The sequence below is a fragment of the Carassius auratus genome, chromosome 23 (genome assembly GCF_003368295.1).
Source record: "Carassius auratus strain Wakin chromosome 23, ASM336829v1, whole genome shotgun sequence".
NCBI lineage: Eukaryota > Metazoa > Chordata > Actinopteri > Cypriniformes > Cyprinidae > Carassius > Carassius auratus.
The window spans coordinates 12,775,066-12,793,689 of NC_039265.1; the positions used below are offsets into that span (position 1 = coordinate 12,775,066).

Genomic DNA, 18,624 nt, shown 5'->3' on the forward strand with positions numbered 1-18,624 from the left:
TAAGTCTCATTATTATGATTTACATGGTTTATTAATAAATGTCTGATTAGTCGACTAATGCTTAAAATTGAGTACTAGTCGACCAGCAAAATCTTTAGTCGGGGGCAGCCCCAGTATTTGTTACTTCACACCCACTGACCCCAAAGAAGTAGTTAAGAACAGATCAATCTTGAACATCCCTTTTCCTTCCAAGATGCTAGAAATGGTAGTATCCTTACAATAATATTTCTTCTTAGAGAAAAATGGTATATGTGAGGACTTACAGTCAGGATTTAGACTATCATAGTACTGAGACTGCTCTCCTTAGAGTTACAAATGACCTGCTCTTATCATCTGATCGTGGTTGTCTCTCTCTGTTAGTGCTATTGAATCTTAGTGCTGTATTCGACACTATTGACCACAAAATTATTTAAAATAGACTAGAAAACTTTGTTGCAATAGGATTGTTCAAATTGTGCTTATCTGAACTCCATCAATTCCTAGCAGTGAATGAAGATGTATCAAATCGATCACAAGTGCAGTATGGAGTACCTCAAGGCTCAGTACTAGGGCCGTTACTCTTCACGATTTACATGTTATCCTTGGGAGATATCATCAGGAAACACAGTGTTAGCTTTCACTGTTATGCTGATGATACTCAGCTCTAAACTTCTTTGTGTCCAGGCGAAACATACCAGTTTGAGAAACTAACAGAATGCATAGTCGATATAAAAAAACTGGATGACAAGTAATTTGTTACTGCTAAATTCTGAAACAAACAAACAAACAAAAAAAATAAACAGAGGTGTTATGTAAAATCCTAGAACACTGTCTAAGACTTGATGGCTGCTCTGTCAATTCAAGAAAATTTTGTGTTTACTATTATGACACACTATTTTCCTATTTAATAATAATAATTCATTACATTTATATAGAGCTTTTCTGCTTTTCTAAGCAATCAAAGTGCTTTACATTGTGAGGGGGGTATCTCCTCGTCCACCACCATTTAATACTGTAAAGCTGCTTTTAACAATCTTGTTAAAAGTGTTATATAAATAAAGATGACTTGACTCACTGCTCGGCCTTTGGATCCTGGTAGACCCGGTAAACCAGGAAGACCAGGAAGACCATCGGAGCCCGGATACCCATCTGTCCCTCTGGGCCCCGGCAAACCGACCGGACCCTAAAACACATGACAGATACATAAATCTTAAATGTTCTGTAGGCCTTTTTTTTAATGACAATAAAAAACTATATAAATTGTTTAGTATTGATTTATGCAGTGATTTTTGCTAACATAGACGTGTGGTGTAAAATACTCACTTCAGGACCTGGAGCTCCGGCAGGACCTTGGGATCCTTTCTTCCCAACGAGTCCCTAAGACACACACACACTTATTCAAAACCCTTATATAAATCTGTTACCTAAGAATGATTGGAGTGAATTAAAAGAAAGACTTTTCCATGCCGTGATAAAGAAATCACTATAATCGGCTCTTATTCAAGCATCTCTGAGCGCAAAATTCCTTTAATGCTCTGGATAACAAAAGGAATACAAATAATAAAATCACGCTGGGTGGCCTTTCGCCGTGATTCTGTTTCTGTTCGGTTTTTAATGCTGTTCGCTGGCTGATATCTGAATGGGATATTTATGATGGTAAATGTGGCTCTACAAATGTTTACAGAAGCTTTCCAGGATGGATTTGCAAAAAGAAAAAAACAGACAAAAGGTACAGAATTAACTCTGTTACACAACGTGTTTTTATACTGCAGAGGTGACCTGCCATTGACTTCCTGCTATCTGTTTTATCTTCCATCTGACCCTAATCTTTTGCCATTTTTAGATTCATAAACACTAGCATATTGCTTACTAAATATTAAGAATACTATTATTTCAACTATATAAATTATGCAGCATGAAGATTTTTTTGAATGTGTAAAAATGCTACATTGTTGTCACATGACCTTGCTATGTTGTATGCTTAATTCCACTTGAAAATACATAGTGCTATTTTGTATTTTAGCACAGTTTAAGTATATTTATATTTGACAGTTTGATTAAATTGCATAATTTAAATTTTTGCAAATATACATTTTTTATGATTAAGAAACTATCATAATCTTTTCATCAGGATTTTATTTTTTGTATTTTCCATTTTCAGTTTAATTTCAGTTAAAGTTTTAGTCATTTTGTTATATTTGTCATTTTTATTAGTTTTTGTTTTTGTTGATATATATTTTTATTCATAATTTTTTTCATAAACGTATTTTTTTTTATTCAGTTATTTTAGCACGTCACAATTCTTCTTAAGAATGTTCTCATGATTGTTCTTAAGATAAAACTTAATAATTAATTAAATTAAATTTATTAAAATAATAAAAAAGAAGAATTCTAATTCTCGAAAAGAATCATCATAAATAATTTCTTAAAGTTGGGATTTCCCCACATACAGTAGTCACACATACCGGAAGCTTTCACTCGAAAGATGCACTTCGTGGAATTTATCTTAACTTATTTCTTAAGAAGATTTTTGTAAGTCTGGTCCTAGGTGTTTCATGCATACAGAAACAAACACAAACTGCACACAGTATATGAACTACACACAGCATAAATAGTGTAAGTAGTGTGCTAGTCACAAACCTGAACTCCCTTCTCGCCTGTGGGTCCTTCTTCACCAGGAAGCCCAGGAGATCCCTGTAAAAAAGATTGTGCGTTTGTGAATTGTGATTGAAAATTTCCTTTTTGCAAAAAGGCACTTCAGTGTGATGTCCCACCGGTCTGGAGACGTGTGGCCGGTGACCAAAATTAACCAAACAAAAAAACTACAAACATTAGCTTTGGCATGTCAAATTTTCCAGCAAATTAATTAAAAAAAAGTTCCAAATCCTAGTGAGCCACCTACCTAGACAGCATTTTAAGGCATCAAAGGGTGCAACTTTTGATGCAAAGACATGCATCAAACACATACCACATTTAAAGGTCAAACTATATAGTAAGCTGGATTTCCAGTGCACTGTTAGAATGATGCACTGACTGCTGTCTATGTAGGTGCAGTTTTGGAGGTGCAGTGTTGGTACCACATCAGACTTACAGGAGATCCCTGCTGACCGATCGCTCCACGGGCACCTGTGACGCCAGCATGACCCTAAACACACACACACACACACACACACACACACACACACACACATACACACACATTACTGCAGTGTTGATGGATGTGAGTGTTGAAAATGACTGTTAGTGATGAAAACAGGTCTGCACCGCTGCAGGATCCAGACCAGCTCAGTCTAGATCAACTGTAAGGAAATCATCTGAAGAACAATCAGCAAAAGAGCAAAACCAGTAATATTTAAAGTAGCTAGTAAAGAAGAATGCTGTTTACAAAGCATGAATTTCCTTCTTAAAGAGACACTAACCTGATATCCTTCATCTCCTGGTTCCCCACGTTCACCCTTCTCTCCTGGAGCGCCCTATAAACACACACAAAAAAATGATATGTTGTCTTATTTCTTCAATGAAGTGATGTAAATGTCACCATCTCTTAATTTACTGATTTCAGTCCAGGTGTTGGACAAAAACAGGAAGTTAAAGGAAATTAAGACCTACTGGTTCACCTAAGGGCCCGGGCGGTCCTGCCATTTTACTGTCTTCTCCTGGGTAACCCTGAAAAACACACATAATCAGTCAAACCTATATTTTACAGATTTTAAGTATTATATATAACTCAAATATGGCATTTAGACTGAGATTATCATTTAAAATATAAGAATATTCTGAATAACCTTTTCTCCCTTTGGTCCCGGGGGGCCTGCTGGACCTTGCTTACCAATGTGGCCCTATAGTTAAAGAAAAACAGTGAAGATAACAATAGACAATTTCCTTGTCTAATCCAAAGTAATGAATGATGATAGATGGACTGGGCCGAATAAACGGCAGATATTTGAAGGTTTTTATATTTTTAATCGATAATCATGTAGACGTCGGTCTATGTTAACACACACACACAAAAATCACTCCCAAAACTTTCTGCAAATGTGAGTGTGATTTTGTAAGCATTCATAAGTAAATATATTTGTAGTCATGAAACTCACTGTGAAACCTTGAAGTCCTGGTTCTCCCTGAGGTCCCATAGCTCCTGGTCGACCCTGACAGGTAATGAACAAAACACACACATGTACGTTAGCTTGTTTTTTTGTGGAATACTCATCTTACCTCAACAAATAATCTGCTAAAAATAACCTGAGTTTCCTGAGCTTAAAAACACATATTTGGATGGAGTCTTAAAAAAATGACTCCTGCTGCTCATCCCATTATGACTTCTCGGAAAACCATTTGCTTATGAAAACAAGACGCTAAGTTTCCCCAGCTACACTTGTTTTTACGTTTCAATGATGTCGTTAAACTATGAGGGAAAAGCAGGGACAAAATAAAACAATCCCAGATATTTTCTCTGCTTATAAAATCCGGCCTAAAACCATCAACTCAGCAAGCGCTTAACTCCATTGTACAAGAAAAGCATATTAGTCCCTAGCATTAGTGTAAATCCCATCAAAAAGCTTTGGTTCAATTCCAAATACTGCAGATGTTTACACCTGCCTTAACTCAACCTGTAAAAGCAGCAACTTTGAGGATAAAACTCAATCCCAGAGTCTTCTTACTCAACAATACAAATTTCCTATTATTAATAAATTCATGGGGATTAAGTTACTTAATCATCTTTGGGATTTGCACAGCTATTTCTCAACAATCAGAAAGTGTGAAGGGGTGTGTGAAAGGAGAAAGCACACTTACTGCAGGTCCTCTGGTCCCACGAGCACCTTTGAGTCCTCTCTCCCCCGTCTGTCCGATTTCGCCAGATGAACCCATTTCTCCCAAGTGACCTGGTGGCCCTTTTTCACCCTATCAAAGTGTAAGATGTAAATATCAATGAGCAGGACTGGTTTGAGTTGTTTACAAGTGAGAATGACATGAAGAAAAGAGACTGTATTGTGAAAATACAGAGCAGAATGCATCCCAAACAAACCAAAGTGAAAAAGAGTTCCACAGGGCTCTATTCTAGGTCCTTTTTTTTTTTTGCACAATAGTCTGTAAAGACTACTGTTTCCATCTTTGTGCAATTCAAAATAAATGGTCCCAATTATTGTTTGAATGCAATTTAATTCAAATTAGTTGCCATAATTTTTTTATCTACAAGTTGTGGTTACTTTTTTTCCTGGACGTCCTCGGTTACCCGGCAGACCCTGTTTGCCCTCAGGTCCCTGAAGAAGAAACATCTGCCTTAACTTCACATTATCAGAATAAATTTCATGCTCAAAATCATCATCATCATCATCAAATTTAATCTCAAAATACATTTTGTCCACTATACACAACAAAATGACAAATGCAGATTAGACACACTCCATCACTTTCATCACTCACCGGGAAGCCCTTTTTCCCAAAATCTCCAGGAGGTCCTATTGGGCCAAAGTCACCAATCTCGCCTCTTTCTCCGGCTTCTCCCATTGGTCCATGATTGCCTGGCTCACCCTGAGAGTTATAACAGAATAAAAACAAACCTCAAATTAGATTTTTTTTTCAACAAATGTGTGGGTTTTGGTAATCAACAAAATATGGTCAATAAAACCCAAAATGTACACATGTAAGTGTATTCTAGGCCAACCAAAGAAAATAATCAACGCAGACAGTTTTTACACAACTTGTGTACTGTTGGTGTAGAATGAACGGAAAACATTTGAAGGATTTACTTTTGTGTAAATATTCATGAAATTTACTAGCAACTTCTGAGTGAGACCATTCAAAGAAACGACAAGTAACATTAAATTAAACATGAAACTTTCAAATAGAAAAAACGCACAGCATTTTCGTGGAAAATGTACTCCAATAAACTACGTTTTATTTAGTTATTTATATAACTCTGATAAATCAATTTTGACAGAATAGTGGTAAAAACTGCCATAAAATGTTTTATGAGGCAACAGGTTTGTGCAACAACACATTATGCATTGCTCATCATTCTCTAAAATAGATCAAATAGAAAATTAAATACAAAAATTTTATTAAAAACTGAAGTAAGAATTTTAAAATGCTTAATTTTATTAAAAAATAAAAATCAGTTGAACTTGTAAAAGCATTCATGCCACTCAAATGATAAACGCATGCTACTAGCAATGCTTGTTCATGGGTCTGATTCCCAGGAAATGCATGCTAATATGTTATAATGCAATGCAAGTCATTTTGGATGAATGCATCAATGTAAATGCAAATGCACGTAAAAAAAAATTAATCTGCAGTGTCACCTTTGGTCCATCCTTCCCTTGATGCCCGTCCTCTCCAGATGGCCCTGGAGGACCCTTAAACAAACAGTAACATGTAAGACCAGAAAAAATCTTCATGGGATTCATCCCAAAAGCCAAATTAAACTGTGGCAGAAATGTGCTTATTTGTTTTTCCAATTAACCGTTACAGACATTTTTATTTGTATTACTAACTCAACATATCTATTAGCAAGGGGTGAAATATGAGCCGGAAGAATGCATGACAGGTTTCATGAGATTCCCTCGGGTAGGACGCTGCTCCCGAAGTCATAATGTCCAATAACAAACACAGAGAATTGCTAGAATAATGGAGCAACCATAGACAAAGGCGTCCAGTGTGTGTGAGCCCGAGGGTCTTCTGTCAGATTATTGACACTGTTGGATCACGTCAGTTAAAGCAATGAATCTGCACTGACGGATCACGTTCACTCTCATGTTTTGGAGAGAGAATGAGGTTGCTTTGCTCACTCTGATGCCCGGTTGGCCCAGATCACCCTCCTCTCCGACAGGCCCCATTTCACCCTGGAAAAAGACAGAAAGACAGTTGCAAATGCCAGCAGTTCCCACTTTAATACTGTTATTATTGGAGCTTGTCTGTAGAAATAATCCATTTCCATTGCATTTCAATGCAAACAGCAGCTTGGACATTCTGCATTAGAAATATGGTCAAAATTTTTCAAAATGTATTTTATTATTTTAATTTTACGTTTCAGTCATCTGTTCCTTTTCAATTTCCCTTTCTGTCTATCGTTTCATGTCAGGCTTTACCGGGTTTCGCCTCACCTTGATTCCAGGTTCACCCACAGGCCCCTGCTCTCCTTCAGGTCCTTGAGGTCCCTGTGCATGCACAAAAGAGGGAAAAACACCAGCAGATGAGAACAAGAAGTCAACATAACACGTGCACTCCTATATCTAGCTCTAAACACAGGAATAATGCTCAATTAAATAACCTGCAACATAATTAATTTACTAAATGATTAAAATGTGCTTTTATTAACGGTTCTGCTGTGCACCGTGTTGTTTTACACTCCTTCGTGTGCCTATTATGTCATCTATATTGAATTCAGTATTATATAACTCTGCACTGTACCGAATTATCCCTTATTTAAGTTGCATGTTTTTGCATAATTGAACACAGAAGAAATCCATTGCACACAAAAATTCAGGAACGAGGAAGTACCTCGTGACCTTGCTCTCCATCTGGTCCCGGGTCCCCCGGAGGGCCTCTGGAGCCCTAAACAAATCAAACGAACATGAAATAAATATGAAGTCATGCACAATTCAAACACTTTTCCCATAAACGGTCTTGATTTGATAATATAAACGAGATTAACAAGAATTGCTCTTGGCGCAGAATGTGAAGAGATCTTTCAATTAGGGCTGGCTAGAGATGAATTTCACTGTGTATGTTTTAATGCACACGTGAACAGCATAAAAGTGTGGATTCATGTTTAAATGTGTGCATGAGGACAGTGAGATGCACATGGCACCAAAGACTGGAAACAGACGGAGGTCAAATCCTTCTGCTGACAGGAGAGTGCTGACATTTCTCAAGTTTAAGCACATTTCCGGCCATATGAACACAATGTGCAGTGCAAACATGTATGCTTCAGATGATGCAGTTGATGCATCTTTATTTTGACTTATTTACATACAATCTACACTCAGTTATGCTTATTGCAGTCCAAAACCGTGTTTTATTTAAACATGACATGCAGTTAACTTAATCACATTGTTATCGTTTAAACTAAAGGCTAAAACTACTAAAAATGTTTTTTTGTTAATGGAAATAAATCTGAAATAAAATGTAAACATTAAAAAATAATGAAAATTAGAAGTGTAAGCACTAAAATGACTTAAAACAAATCTGAAATAAAATCAAAGCTACATAGAAATGTTTAAATATAATGAAAACGACAACATATTCTACAAAATAAAAATAAGATGAGTAAAATAGAATTTCAACTAAAATACAGCTAATATGTGTGTGTGTGTGTGAGTGTGTGTGTGTGTGTGATTTATGTTTGAAAAAAAAACAGAAAAAAACATATAAAAGTAATAAAAGTTCTCAACAAAATTACTAAAACTTAAACTAAGAAAAGAAAATTGAAAATATAAAAATGATTAAATTACAAATCACACACACACGCACACAAACACACAAATTCTATAATATATATTATACAGCATACTACTATAAAATAAATAAATAATGCTAAACTAACACTAACCCTGGCACTATATGTGCTATTATAAAGCTGAATCATGCTTAAGTCTTTTTAATTTTCTACATAAGAACAGCTCTATTTCTGTAACGGAGGCTCGTTTGAGTAACACTCACAGGTTCACCTGGACCACCTCTTTCACCTGTGCTCCCGGGAGGACCTGCTTTACCCTGCAACACACACACACACACACACAACATGATTCACACACATGTTCAGACATCATAATATCAGATTACACATTATTCCGTTTAAAAAACAGATCAGAAATACCACAACTGAGATCTCTCTTATATCATGTTCGGAGCTGCTTTCCACATTCACTTTACAGCTCTGAACTAATACTGCCAAGACAAACCACTGACTCATTTGAGTGTTTTGATATTTCCAAAAGTGTTTTAGAAGAAAAATGAACACTGAAATGACACCTACTGTATATTAGCTATGAAAGAGTCAAATCTGAGCAGTGCGGGAACACAAATATTAACACAGGTGCTCAGATGTCACAAGCTGTTGTCCAAACACGCAGTTATTAGCAATTTAATAAACACTTTTTATGTTTTAGTAAATCTCACTGTTCTCACAACAGAGACACCAGATGCATTTTTATTTTTACTTTTAAGTGCACTTTATTTTCCATCAGTAAATATGACTTACACAAAGATGCATTAATAACGGTCATAAACACTTCCATATGTGTCCCTCTCAAAATAAAAACACATCACGATAAATCCACTCAGGGAGTATTTTAAGGCATGAACCTTGTTTATAATCGACTAGTTTTAAAGTTTTGAATATTACAATATAACAGTGTTTATTTAAAATAAAACAATATTTTTAGCAACACATTTTGCATTTTAATATCATTCTTTAATATGTCTGAGTATCAAAATAAAATAATAGTATTTATTTAAACAAACACATTTTAGCATTTGAATAAGATAATTTGAATAACTGAGCATTAAAATATAATATTTATTTAAATAAAACTATCTTTGGCAACATATTTTAGTATTTCAAAAAAATTATGTTAATACATAAATGGTTATTAAAATAATAGTGTTTATTTGAAGTAAACAAAAATATTTTGACAACATTTTGACCATTTTATTATGATAATAGTATTGATTTTAACAACAATAATAATATTTTACATATATTAACATATCAAAATATTTTTAAATTGCTGTATTATTTTAATACCTTTGAGTATAGTATTAAATAGGTTTCATAATATATTAGTTTTCACAGAATTTAAGTAAAAATTATGTTTTGGCAACATATTTTGCTCATATATATATATATATATATATATATATATATATATATATATATATATATATATATATATATATATATATATTTTTTTTTTTTTTTAACAGGAATACATTTATTATATATTAAGATAGAGAATGGTTATTTTGAATTGTAACTACATTTCACAATATTACAGTTTTTTTATATCAAATAAATGTAGCCGTAGTGAGCAGTGGAGATAATTTTTTTTTTAAACAAACAAAACCTAAACTTTTGAAAACTACATGTTCACTAACAGCCACAAGAGGACACTGTGAGCTCGAGAGCATTAAACCTCCTTAGACACACACACACACACACACACACACACACACACACACACACACACACACACACACACACACACACAAACACACACACACACTTTATTACAGGAAAACACAGTGGTTTCAGACCAGAGATATCTCAACATCCTGCTATTTATGTGATAAAAAGGGATGAGAATCATACGGAGACTCAACTTTACAATTATTTTAATAATTTTGATAATTAAAACAAAATAATAGCAACCATTTATGCATTTATTATTTTATTTTTGACAACGTATTTTACTATTTAAGTCAGATTTTTTTAAATACCTGAAATGTAAAATAAAATAATGGTTTCCATTTTAAACAAAAACAACAGTACATTTGGCAAAATACTATATTTTAATAAGATTATTTTAATACATCTAAGTACTAAAATAAAATTGTATTAAATACCTGTATTTTATTTTTAAATAGTATTTTTGCCAACACATTTTACTATTTCAATATCATTTAAAAAAAATTAGTATTAAAAGAAATCACCATTACTAATTTAAACAAAAATAATATTATTTTTAGCTACATAATGTAATGCATTTATTGTAATACTTTCGGGTTTTAAAAGTAAATTTACACTACTTATTTAATCAAAAATAATTATATTTTCAGACAAAATTTTATTATTTTAATATGATTATTTTCAAACACTTGAGTAAACAACAATCATAGCATTTTTAGCAAAACATTGTATTTTACTATGATTATTTCAATATATTAGAAAATTAAAAACAATAAAATTTATTTAAACAACAAAAATAGTATTTTAGCTATATCTGACTTACTCATAGTGATTATTTTAATACTTGAGTATTAAAAGAAAACAATAATATTTGTTTAAACAAAAATAACACTAATTTTGGAAACATATTTTCATGCAATTAGTTTGACTCTTTCCTGTAGCTCAAGTGGTAGAGCATTGTGTTATCAAGCGCAAGGTTAGGGGTTCGAATCCCAGGGAACACATGTTAGGAGGAAATTGTTAGCCTAAATGCAATGGAAGTCATTGTCTGCTAAATGCATATATTTTATTTAAATAAAGTATGTTACAATATGAAGTGTTTTTAAATAAAGCTGCTAGAATGAGACTTACAGGCGCTCCTGCTGCTCCTCTCTTCCCTGGAGCTCCAGCTTTACCCTGCAAACACACACACACACACACACACACACACACAGATGAACAGCCTTTCCATATGAAGGCGTCTCAAGTTTTTAATTTTGATCAATGTTTAAGTGTTCAGAGTTGCTTACGATGAATCCAGGAGCTCCGTTCTTCCCTGGCAATCCCTTTTCACCCTGCGAAACAAAAGCATGTGTTTTTGTGATTGTTGACGGGATTGTTCTGGGTTTTGCAGTGGTGTGGAAAGCACCATTAGAGTTCAGTTTTCTATCCTGTGTGATCTATTTCCTCCTGAAACAGGAAGTTGGTATACGACACAAGAGACATAAACGCCATCGCAATGTTTTAACTTTTACAACAAGCCTCTATAATTCTCTGTGTGTGTATTTTTGGGGTCTTTACCTTTACCCCCTCAGGGCCCGGCTCTCCTGGAGGGCCGTCAGGTCCCCTGGGGCCCTAAAAGACAAAAACACAAGAGGTGCACATGCTAAAAATTTAACTAATAGATAGTTGATTGATTACATGAAGAATTGCACAAAAGTGTTTAAATGTGCAATTGATGCAATGCAATTTTTAACTGAATATGCACTAACTTGCAGACAATTCCAAAAGATTGATCCGAACATTAAAAATGTTTGTTTGATTTTGTTGATATATAAGAATTAAATAGATTTGTAGGAGCGCTGCTTCGCTGTCTGTTGTCTTCTGTCTATACACAGAAAGCATAACCTACACACAACCTCATTAGTCATCACTTACACACTTTATAGATCACTTCCTGTAAGCAACAGATGCAACTCACTATTGATTATAATAGTCTGGTGTTAGGATGCTCCTAATATGTGATGTTTATAAGTTAGCATTGTTATTGTGAACTGAAACTAAAACTAATAAAAATACATTTTTATTAATTGACAAAGTAAAATAAATCAGAAAAAATTAAATATAAAATATGAATTAAATGCAAAACATATATCACCAAAATGTAGAGTAACTTAAACTGTTGCTCTGGCAACTAATTTTTGAAAATTATAACTTAAGTGTATTATTAAACATAACATCAAAACTTACAGCAATGTAAAAAAATAAATAAATTAATTAATAAAAAAAAAAACTTTTTTTCAAATATTGCATTGGCAACTATCTAAATTAAGTTTTACTAAAATAAAATAAAATGAAAAATAAAATAAAATGAAAATTTTAAACAAAAATAGTAAAAAATTACATAAGCACAAAGCAACATTACTAAAACTTTTTCAACTTTATTGCAGAAATTCAACTTAAAATAAAAATAAATTAAAGTTAAAATAAAACCTATTACAGTAACTAAAACAAAAATGCAAAATAAATCTTAAAAGCTATTTTTACATTTTAACAACAAACTTTTATAACAATTATTAACAAAACATTACACTAAAATTAAAATGTAAACTAATTTTCAATACAATGGTACATAAATAATATACCTACAATAGTATACATACCTACAAATATTACACATCATTATACAATTCAGTTTAATCTATATGTGTCAGTATTGGATGATTTATACGTATATGGGATTGTAAAAGGGATTTTTATAACAGCATTTCTCTTATTTTGTCCACAATCTTGGACAAAATAAGCTTCTTGCGATGCATTCTCAGATTAAACACAATGCTGCTTTAGTATGAACTCATAATAAGGGATTCAGCATCCACTGTATTGGGAACAGGCTTTTAACGGTGTCTACAGGTGCAGACTGAGTTTAGGAGCAGAAGCACAGAGCCAGAGAGTCTCGTTTGTTGACTTTGGGCTGATGAACGGAGACTCTCCACGCTCTGTTCAGGATGTGTAAGTGATCTGTCTGGCATGTTTTCACAAGGGGGTTTAAAGTCTCCCGTTCTCACCATCATTAAAATCAGATCTGCACTGTTTTATATAAACAGAACGGAGGGGAACGCTCTCTTAATTGCAGAGTTTGGCGTGAAGCTCAAACCTCTTTTCATCAGACTTCATCCTGTGTCATTAGGACTCACGTCAAACATGCTCTTTCTCTCTGTCATTTATTACCTTAGTCAAGCTTTCCTGCAAGTATTTACCCTCACGGTGACCGGTTATTAATTAAACCAGCTGGTTCTGCTACTGTACTTTTAAAACGGTTACTTTTTGTTACATACATTCAACATAATAAATGCCTAAAAAAAGTCATTCTTCCAGCTTAATCCAAATAAAATGTAAAAATACAAATAATATAGATAAAAAAACGAAATAAACTAAAACTAAAAAATTAGACTGAAAACAAGTGTAGTGACACCAAGTAACACATTGAATTAAATGTGTTATGTCTTGTATTCAGTACAAATCGTTTCTCAAATAAGTGTGAAATAAAGACTGTCAGTGGTGACTGTAATATTCGTTTTGACCACTTTATCTAGAAACGCCATTCACTTACAAAATACAAATTCATTCTTTACCACTAGGTGGCGCTTTTGGATCAGTAAAACACTGGTAAAACCATAAACTAAGCAGCACTGCACTCACAAACACTGCTTTATCAGGCATTACAGACATGATCCAATCAGACCAATCACAGTGTCACTAATCATTAAACAAATCGTTTGGGAGGTAAAAATAAATGGATATTAAAAGATAATAAAAGTGTTTTTTGGGCTTGCATGCATGTCAACCAAAAAAAAAACTTTCAACCTTTCTGGGCATTTTTAGGATCATTACTTTTTTTTTTTTTTTTTTGTTTTGCACTGTGAAATAATTTTCAAAAATGAATTGTTATAAAAATACATCTAAACAGAAACACAATATTACGCTCTAGCGGTTAATAAACAGAACTGCTTGCGTCTTGCGGAAGAACATTGTAGCCGGAACTACTTCTCTCTGTTTATGTCTATGAAGAATCACAAAGGTACTGGGTTACTCCGCCGCGGTACCCCCGAAGCAATCTAAAATAGTCCGAATATAAACACTTATTATAGGTGCACCCTAGTGATTCAGGACAAGCTAAAAACACGGTTTGGAAAATGGATCCATGGTGTACTCGCTTATTATATACATTTTTCTACATTTTCAACACAAACAAAGTTACGGACCACAGCTCTGATTGGTTGTTTCTTGGCAATAGGACCACTGGGAGGAGCCAGAGGAGCTTGATTTTTTCACAGATTATCTGTCTCATATTCTACTGTCAGGACAAAAATACTACAGCTTTAAAGGTGCTGCAAGTTTTTGACTCTATACAAAAAATCCCATAATATTTTTGTAGAAATGTAGGAAATATGCTAAGTTAACATGTTTATCTGAAAAACTATGCTACTGTCAGTTATTCTCTTTGAAAATGTACATTCAGAGTCAGAATGTCTGTCTCTATTTTGGTCTGTGTGACTCCACCCACTGCCTGTTTAACCAATAGTAAAAAATCCAGAATTTTCTTTACATCAAAAAAATAAATATTAAATGATAATTTCTTCAGCTGAAATAAAAATCAGAGTTGAAATACCTAGTTATTTATTGGTAACAATCATCCAAATGAACTTATATTTTACTGTCAATCAAAGGTTTCTAATGGTCAACCGATATGTGTTTTTTGACAGCTGATGCCGATATCTTGGAAAGCAGAGGGCCGATAGCCGATATAAAGCCGATATGATTAATATATATATATATTATTATTAATATTTAAGAAATTTGAAATCTTTTGGCAATGGATTAAAACATAAATGAGTAAAATAAACATACTTATACTTTAGATGACAAGGTATTTTTCACAGATAAATAAATATTGAATAAACATAATAAAATGGAAGTAAACACAGTAATCAACATGGCAATCAATATTCTGGGAAATTTGTGTGCACTGGGAATAATATTTTTCAAATAAAGCCTCATTTTACATACAGCACACAGTGAAGATGAAATGAATATGACACTGGGCAAACGCATAAACGCAGTATAATTTGAAATCAAAAGTTTAAAGTTTAAAGCATTCAATTCACACAGACTGACCGTCCGAAGAGAACATGTGATCATGCCGGATAAACACACACACTTCACAAGATCTCACAGCTGGATTCGGCTAAGTTTGCAAGGTTTGTGAAATTAAATATTCATTAGTCATTCAAAGATTAGTTTAAATTATAAAAATGCGCATTTGCTTAATGCTGACGGCAAACAAGAAAGCATTATAATGATTGGCTTTCTGTTATTTATCGGCATAATATAAAAGCAATCATTATAATAATTGTATCAGCCGATGCCGATATTTAAAAAATGCCAAATATCGGCCGATATATTGGCTTCGGCGATATATCGGTCGACCACTAAAGGTTTCCACCAATCAAATCTCTCTACTTCAGTTCAGATTTCAGTTTGCTTTGTTCTATCCGCTTTGACATCTTTAGCTAAACAAAAAATATGATTTCTTTCACTAGTCATCTTACCCTTCTTCCTTTCGGCCCGGAAATGCCTGCTGCTCCTCTCGGCCCTTGTGGACCCTTGAGACAAAGAGATAAAGTAAAATGTCAGCTAAGTGGAAAGTTACTCCCAACCTCAATCTTTCACTCCAAAATTTGTGTTTCGAACCGCAGAGGATCATGGGTAAACATACTGGTGGACCTTGCGGGCCGAAATCCCCAGGACCTCCTGGAAGACCCGGATACCCCTTCAACAGACAAAGAGACACATGGTTAACACCATAAACCCACTAACCAGTGACCCAACTAACTAGTGCACATATTCAGATTGGACTAACTGAGTTTTATAAATGATTTATACAGAAATATATTCTAAATGTGTTTTCAAATATTTTACACATGTTTTGCATCACACAACAATTTACATACAAGAAACAATTCGTTCTGCTGGTGTTACATTAAAGAGCCAAAATATAATTTATCATTATTAATGATGTTCTTCCTTATATTTACCTCTTTTTTATTTTTCAGATCAAAATTTTAAACACTCTCATAATGTGTATGATTGTGAACAATTATGTATTGGAGTATGATAGGTTTTTTATTTTATTAAATTTTTTTACTACTGTTACAAAGAATTCAGAGATTTAAGAATGATTTAAGAATGATCTGGTAAGTAAAAAAAATATAGATATATTTTTAAGCATAAACACTTTATTTAAATCTTTTTCCCCCCTTTTGAAATAAGTCTTCAAATCTTATGTTATTTGGCTTCTCAAGTAAATGTATCTTGATTTAAGAATGTTTAGATGTTTTGACTTGAAAACAAGACACAAATAATCAGTAAGCTTGCTAAAGTGAAATAAGTTCTTACTGTTGAACCTTTCTCTCCTGGAGGACCCAAAGGACCAGGAGGACCTCGATCACCCTGAAAAATAAATAAGAACACAAACATAATCACATTTTCAGATCTATTTCAATCTAAAATCAGGTTTCGCTGAACACGGTCAGGTTTAATAAAGAGATTTTTAACTAGAAATTAAGTAACACAGAATAAATGTGGATCATGACACGTGTGTGATTTAAGATACAGACCCTGTCTTAGTTTTACCTTTTCTCCAGGTTGTCCGATCACTCCAGTTATTCCTATCAGTCCCGCCGGACCCTGAACAACACAGAACAAGAGCTGGTTAAACACACACACACACACACACGCACACACACACACGCACGCACGCACGCACACACACACACACACACACACACACACACACACACACACACACACACACAGTTTGGGGTGAACTGTCTCTTTAAGACCGTCCTGCATCTTCACACACTGACTGTAATGATCTGTAATGATTCCACAGCGGGTCATTTACTAACATGCTAAACTGCTCGGATCCATCTCTTTGTTAACAGATCGATGTATTATGACAGCAAGGATTAAATAAAGCTCTGTTTCCAGTAGTGCACTAAACACAATGAACTCAATGTGGATTTACTGTACAGTCCCAGAACTCATAAATCATCACAGACGTGGAACATCACACTCCTGTACAGGATTTTCCATCGCTTCCATGTAAGTTGATACAGTACAAGTACGTTTTTGGGATGATTCCCAGCATGCACCTTCTGCCCAGGGGAAATTTCCGAAGCATTCAATGTCCCTCTGACAGTTCATTTGTCACAGAACCATCATTACATCAGATATCTTTGGCTTGTCTGACTAAAGCTCCTAAAAAATGTTTCCATGTCAATGTTTCATGTAAGTCATTCCCCATGTTTAAATTCTAAAACAAAGAACATTATTGTAAGGTAAGGAGGCAAAGTGTTAATAAATTGATGAAGATTAATTAATAACATCATACATTTTTTTACATATACATGTATTTAAAAATACAGTAAAATAGTAGAAAATTATAAAATATTATTATAATTTAAAATAACTGTTTTCTATTTGAATATATTGTACACATTTTCATCAGCCATTAAACCAGTCTTCATAGCCACATTCTACTACTATAGTTTTTTCTGCATCATATTTTGGTGGAAATCTATGATTTTTTTAAATTAAAGTTCAAAAGAGCAGCATTTATTTGAATCTTTAGTAAAATTATACGTCTTTACTGTCACTTTTGATGAATTAAATGCATCCTTGCTGAATAAAAGTATTAATTTCTTTAAAAAAAAAAAAAAAAACGTTTGAACTGTGGTATCTTGTTTATTGTTTATTTACAGTATATATTTATGAGCATATATATATCATTTTTAGCACAGCAGTCTCACAAACCTCCTCTAGAATTACAAAATATCAGAAAATATAGAAAATGTCTCAAATTGTGGTCAGATTTGCAAGTGTGTCAAAATCGGCAATCAAAGGCTAATTTCTCATGAAACTCCTCCAAGATTAAATGATCTGAGCTGCTGTCTAAATTCATTATATATATATATCTATACATCCGAGACCGAGAATATGGAGAGATTACATAAGAACTGGATTCTGGACAGCCAATAAATAAAATAATGAGCTTTCTGAAAGCATGCCAGACGTCACAGATGTTCTTCGGGAGATATACAAAGTGCATTTTGGGATTGACGAGGCTCTCCATATTTTCCTGGAAAAGCCGAGCGACAGCCAGTAGTAGATTAATCTGCTGTAACAGTCACTACATCAAAATGTGTCATCCGAACCTCAAAGGATGGATAATCAGCAGCTAAAAACACTCAAGACACGTCAAAAGCCATATAAAATCACCTACATCATCAGCAGCTACTTTTCAATTACGACCAAAACTATTTTGTTACTTTGAGTCCTCAGAGGAAATGCTTGCTGAATGATTTTAGCTTTAAATCAATCCTAACACTAACTGAAATCCATGTTCCGCTGCCGTCTAGGGGATGAAGATGAAGCTACAAGAATTGAAAGCAACTCCAGTCTGTATCATACTT

At 33.8% G+C, this 18,624-nt stretch overlaps 1 protein-coding gene across 1 annotated transcript in view; it reads right to left on the bottom strand.

Annotated features, from left to right (window-relative positions):
- LOC113041365 (collagen alpha-1(XXIV) chain-like) overlaps positions 1 to 18,624 on the bottom strand; it is a 73,503-nt gene that overhangs the window by 15,668 nt on the left and 39,211 nt on the right. The window contains exons 25-47 of the mRNA XM_026199836.1: positions 16,784 to 16,837; positions 16,547 to 16,600; positions 15,867 to 15,920; positions 15,700 to 15,753; positions 11,669 to 11,722; positions 11,398 to 11,442; positions 11,240 to 11,284; positions 8,641 to 8,694; positions 7,480 to 7,533; positions 7,083 to 7,136; positions 6,768 to 6,821; positions 6,282 to 6,335; positions 5,404 to 5,511; positions 5,187 to 5,240; positions 4,774 to 4,881; positions 4,074 to 4,127; positions 3,765 to 3,818; positions 3,589 to 3,645; positions 3,399 to 3,452; positions 3,071 to 3,124; positions 2,620 to 2,673; positions 1,303 to 1,356; positions 1,055 to 1,162 (exon numbers count right to left, since the gene is read on the bottom strand). Of these exons, the coding sequence (XP_026055621.1) occupies positions 1,055 to 1,162; positions 1,303 to 1,356; positions 2,620 to 2,673; positions 3,071 to 3,124; positions 3,399 to 3,452; positions 3,589 to 3,645; positions 3,765 to 3,818; positions 4,074 to 4,127; positions 4,774 to 4,881; positions 5,187 to 5,240; positions 5,404 to 5,511; positions 6,282 to 6,335; positions 6,768 to 6,821; positions 7,083 to 7,136; positions 7,480 to 7,533; positions 8,641 to 8,694; positions 11,240 to 11,284; positions 11,398 to 11,442; positions 11,669 to 11,722; positions 15,700 to 15,753; positions 15,867 to 15,920; positions 16,547 to 16,600; positions 16,784 to 16,837 (1,389 nt within the window). The remainder of the gene's footprint in view (positions 1 to 1,054; positions 1,163 to 1,302; positions 1,357 to 2,619; positions 2,674 to 3,070; positions 3,125 to 3,398; positions 3,453 to 3,588; positions 3,646 to 3,764; positions 3,819 to 4,073; positions 4,128 to 4,773; positions 4,882 to 5,186; positions 5,241 to 5,403; positions 5,512 to 6,281; positions 6,336 to 6,767; positions 6,822 to 7,082; positions 7,137 to 7,479; positions 7,534 to 8,640; positions 8,695 to 11,239; positions 11,285 to 11,397; positions 11,443 to 11,668; positions 11,723 to 15,699; positions 15,754 to 15,866; positions 15,921 to 16,546; positions 16,601 to 16,783; positions 16,838 to 18,624) is intronic.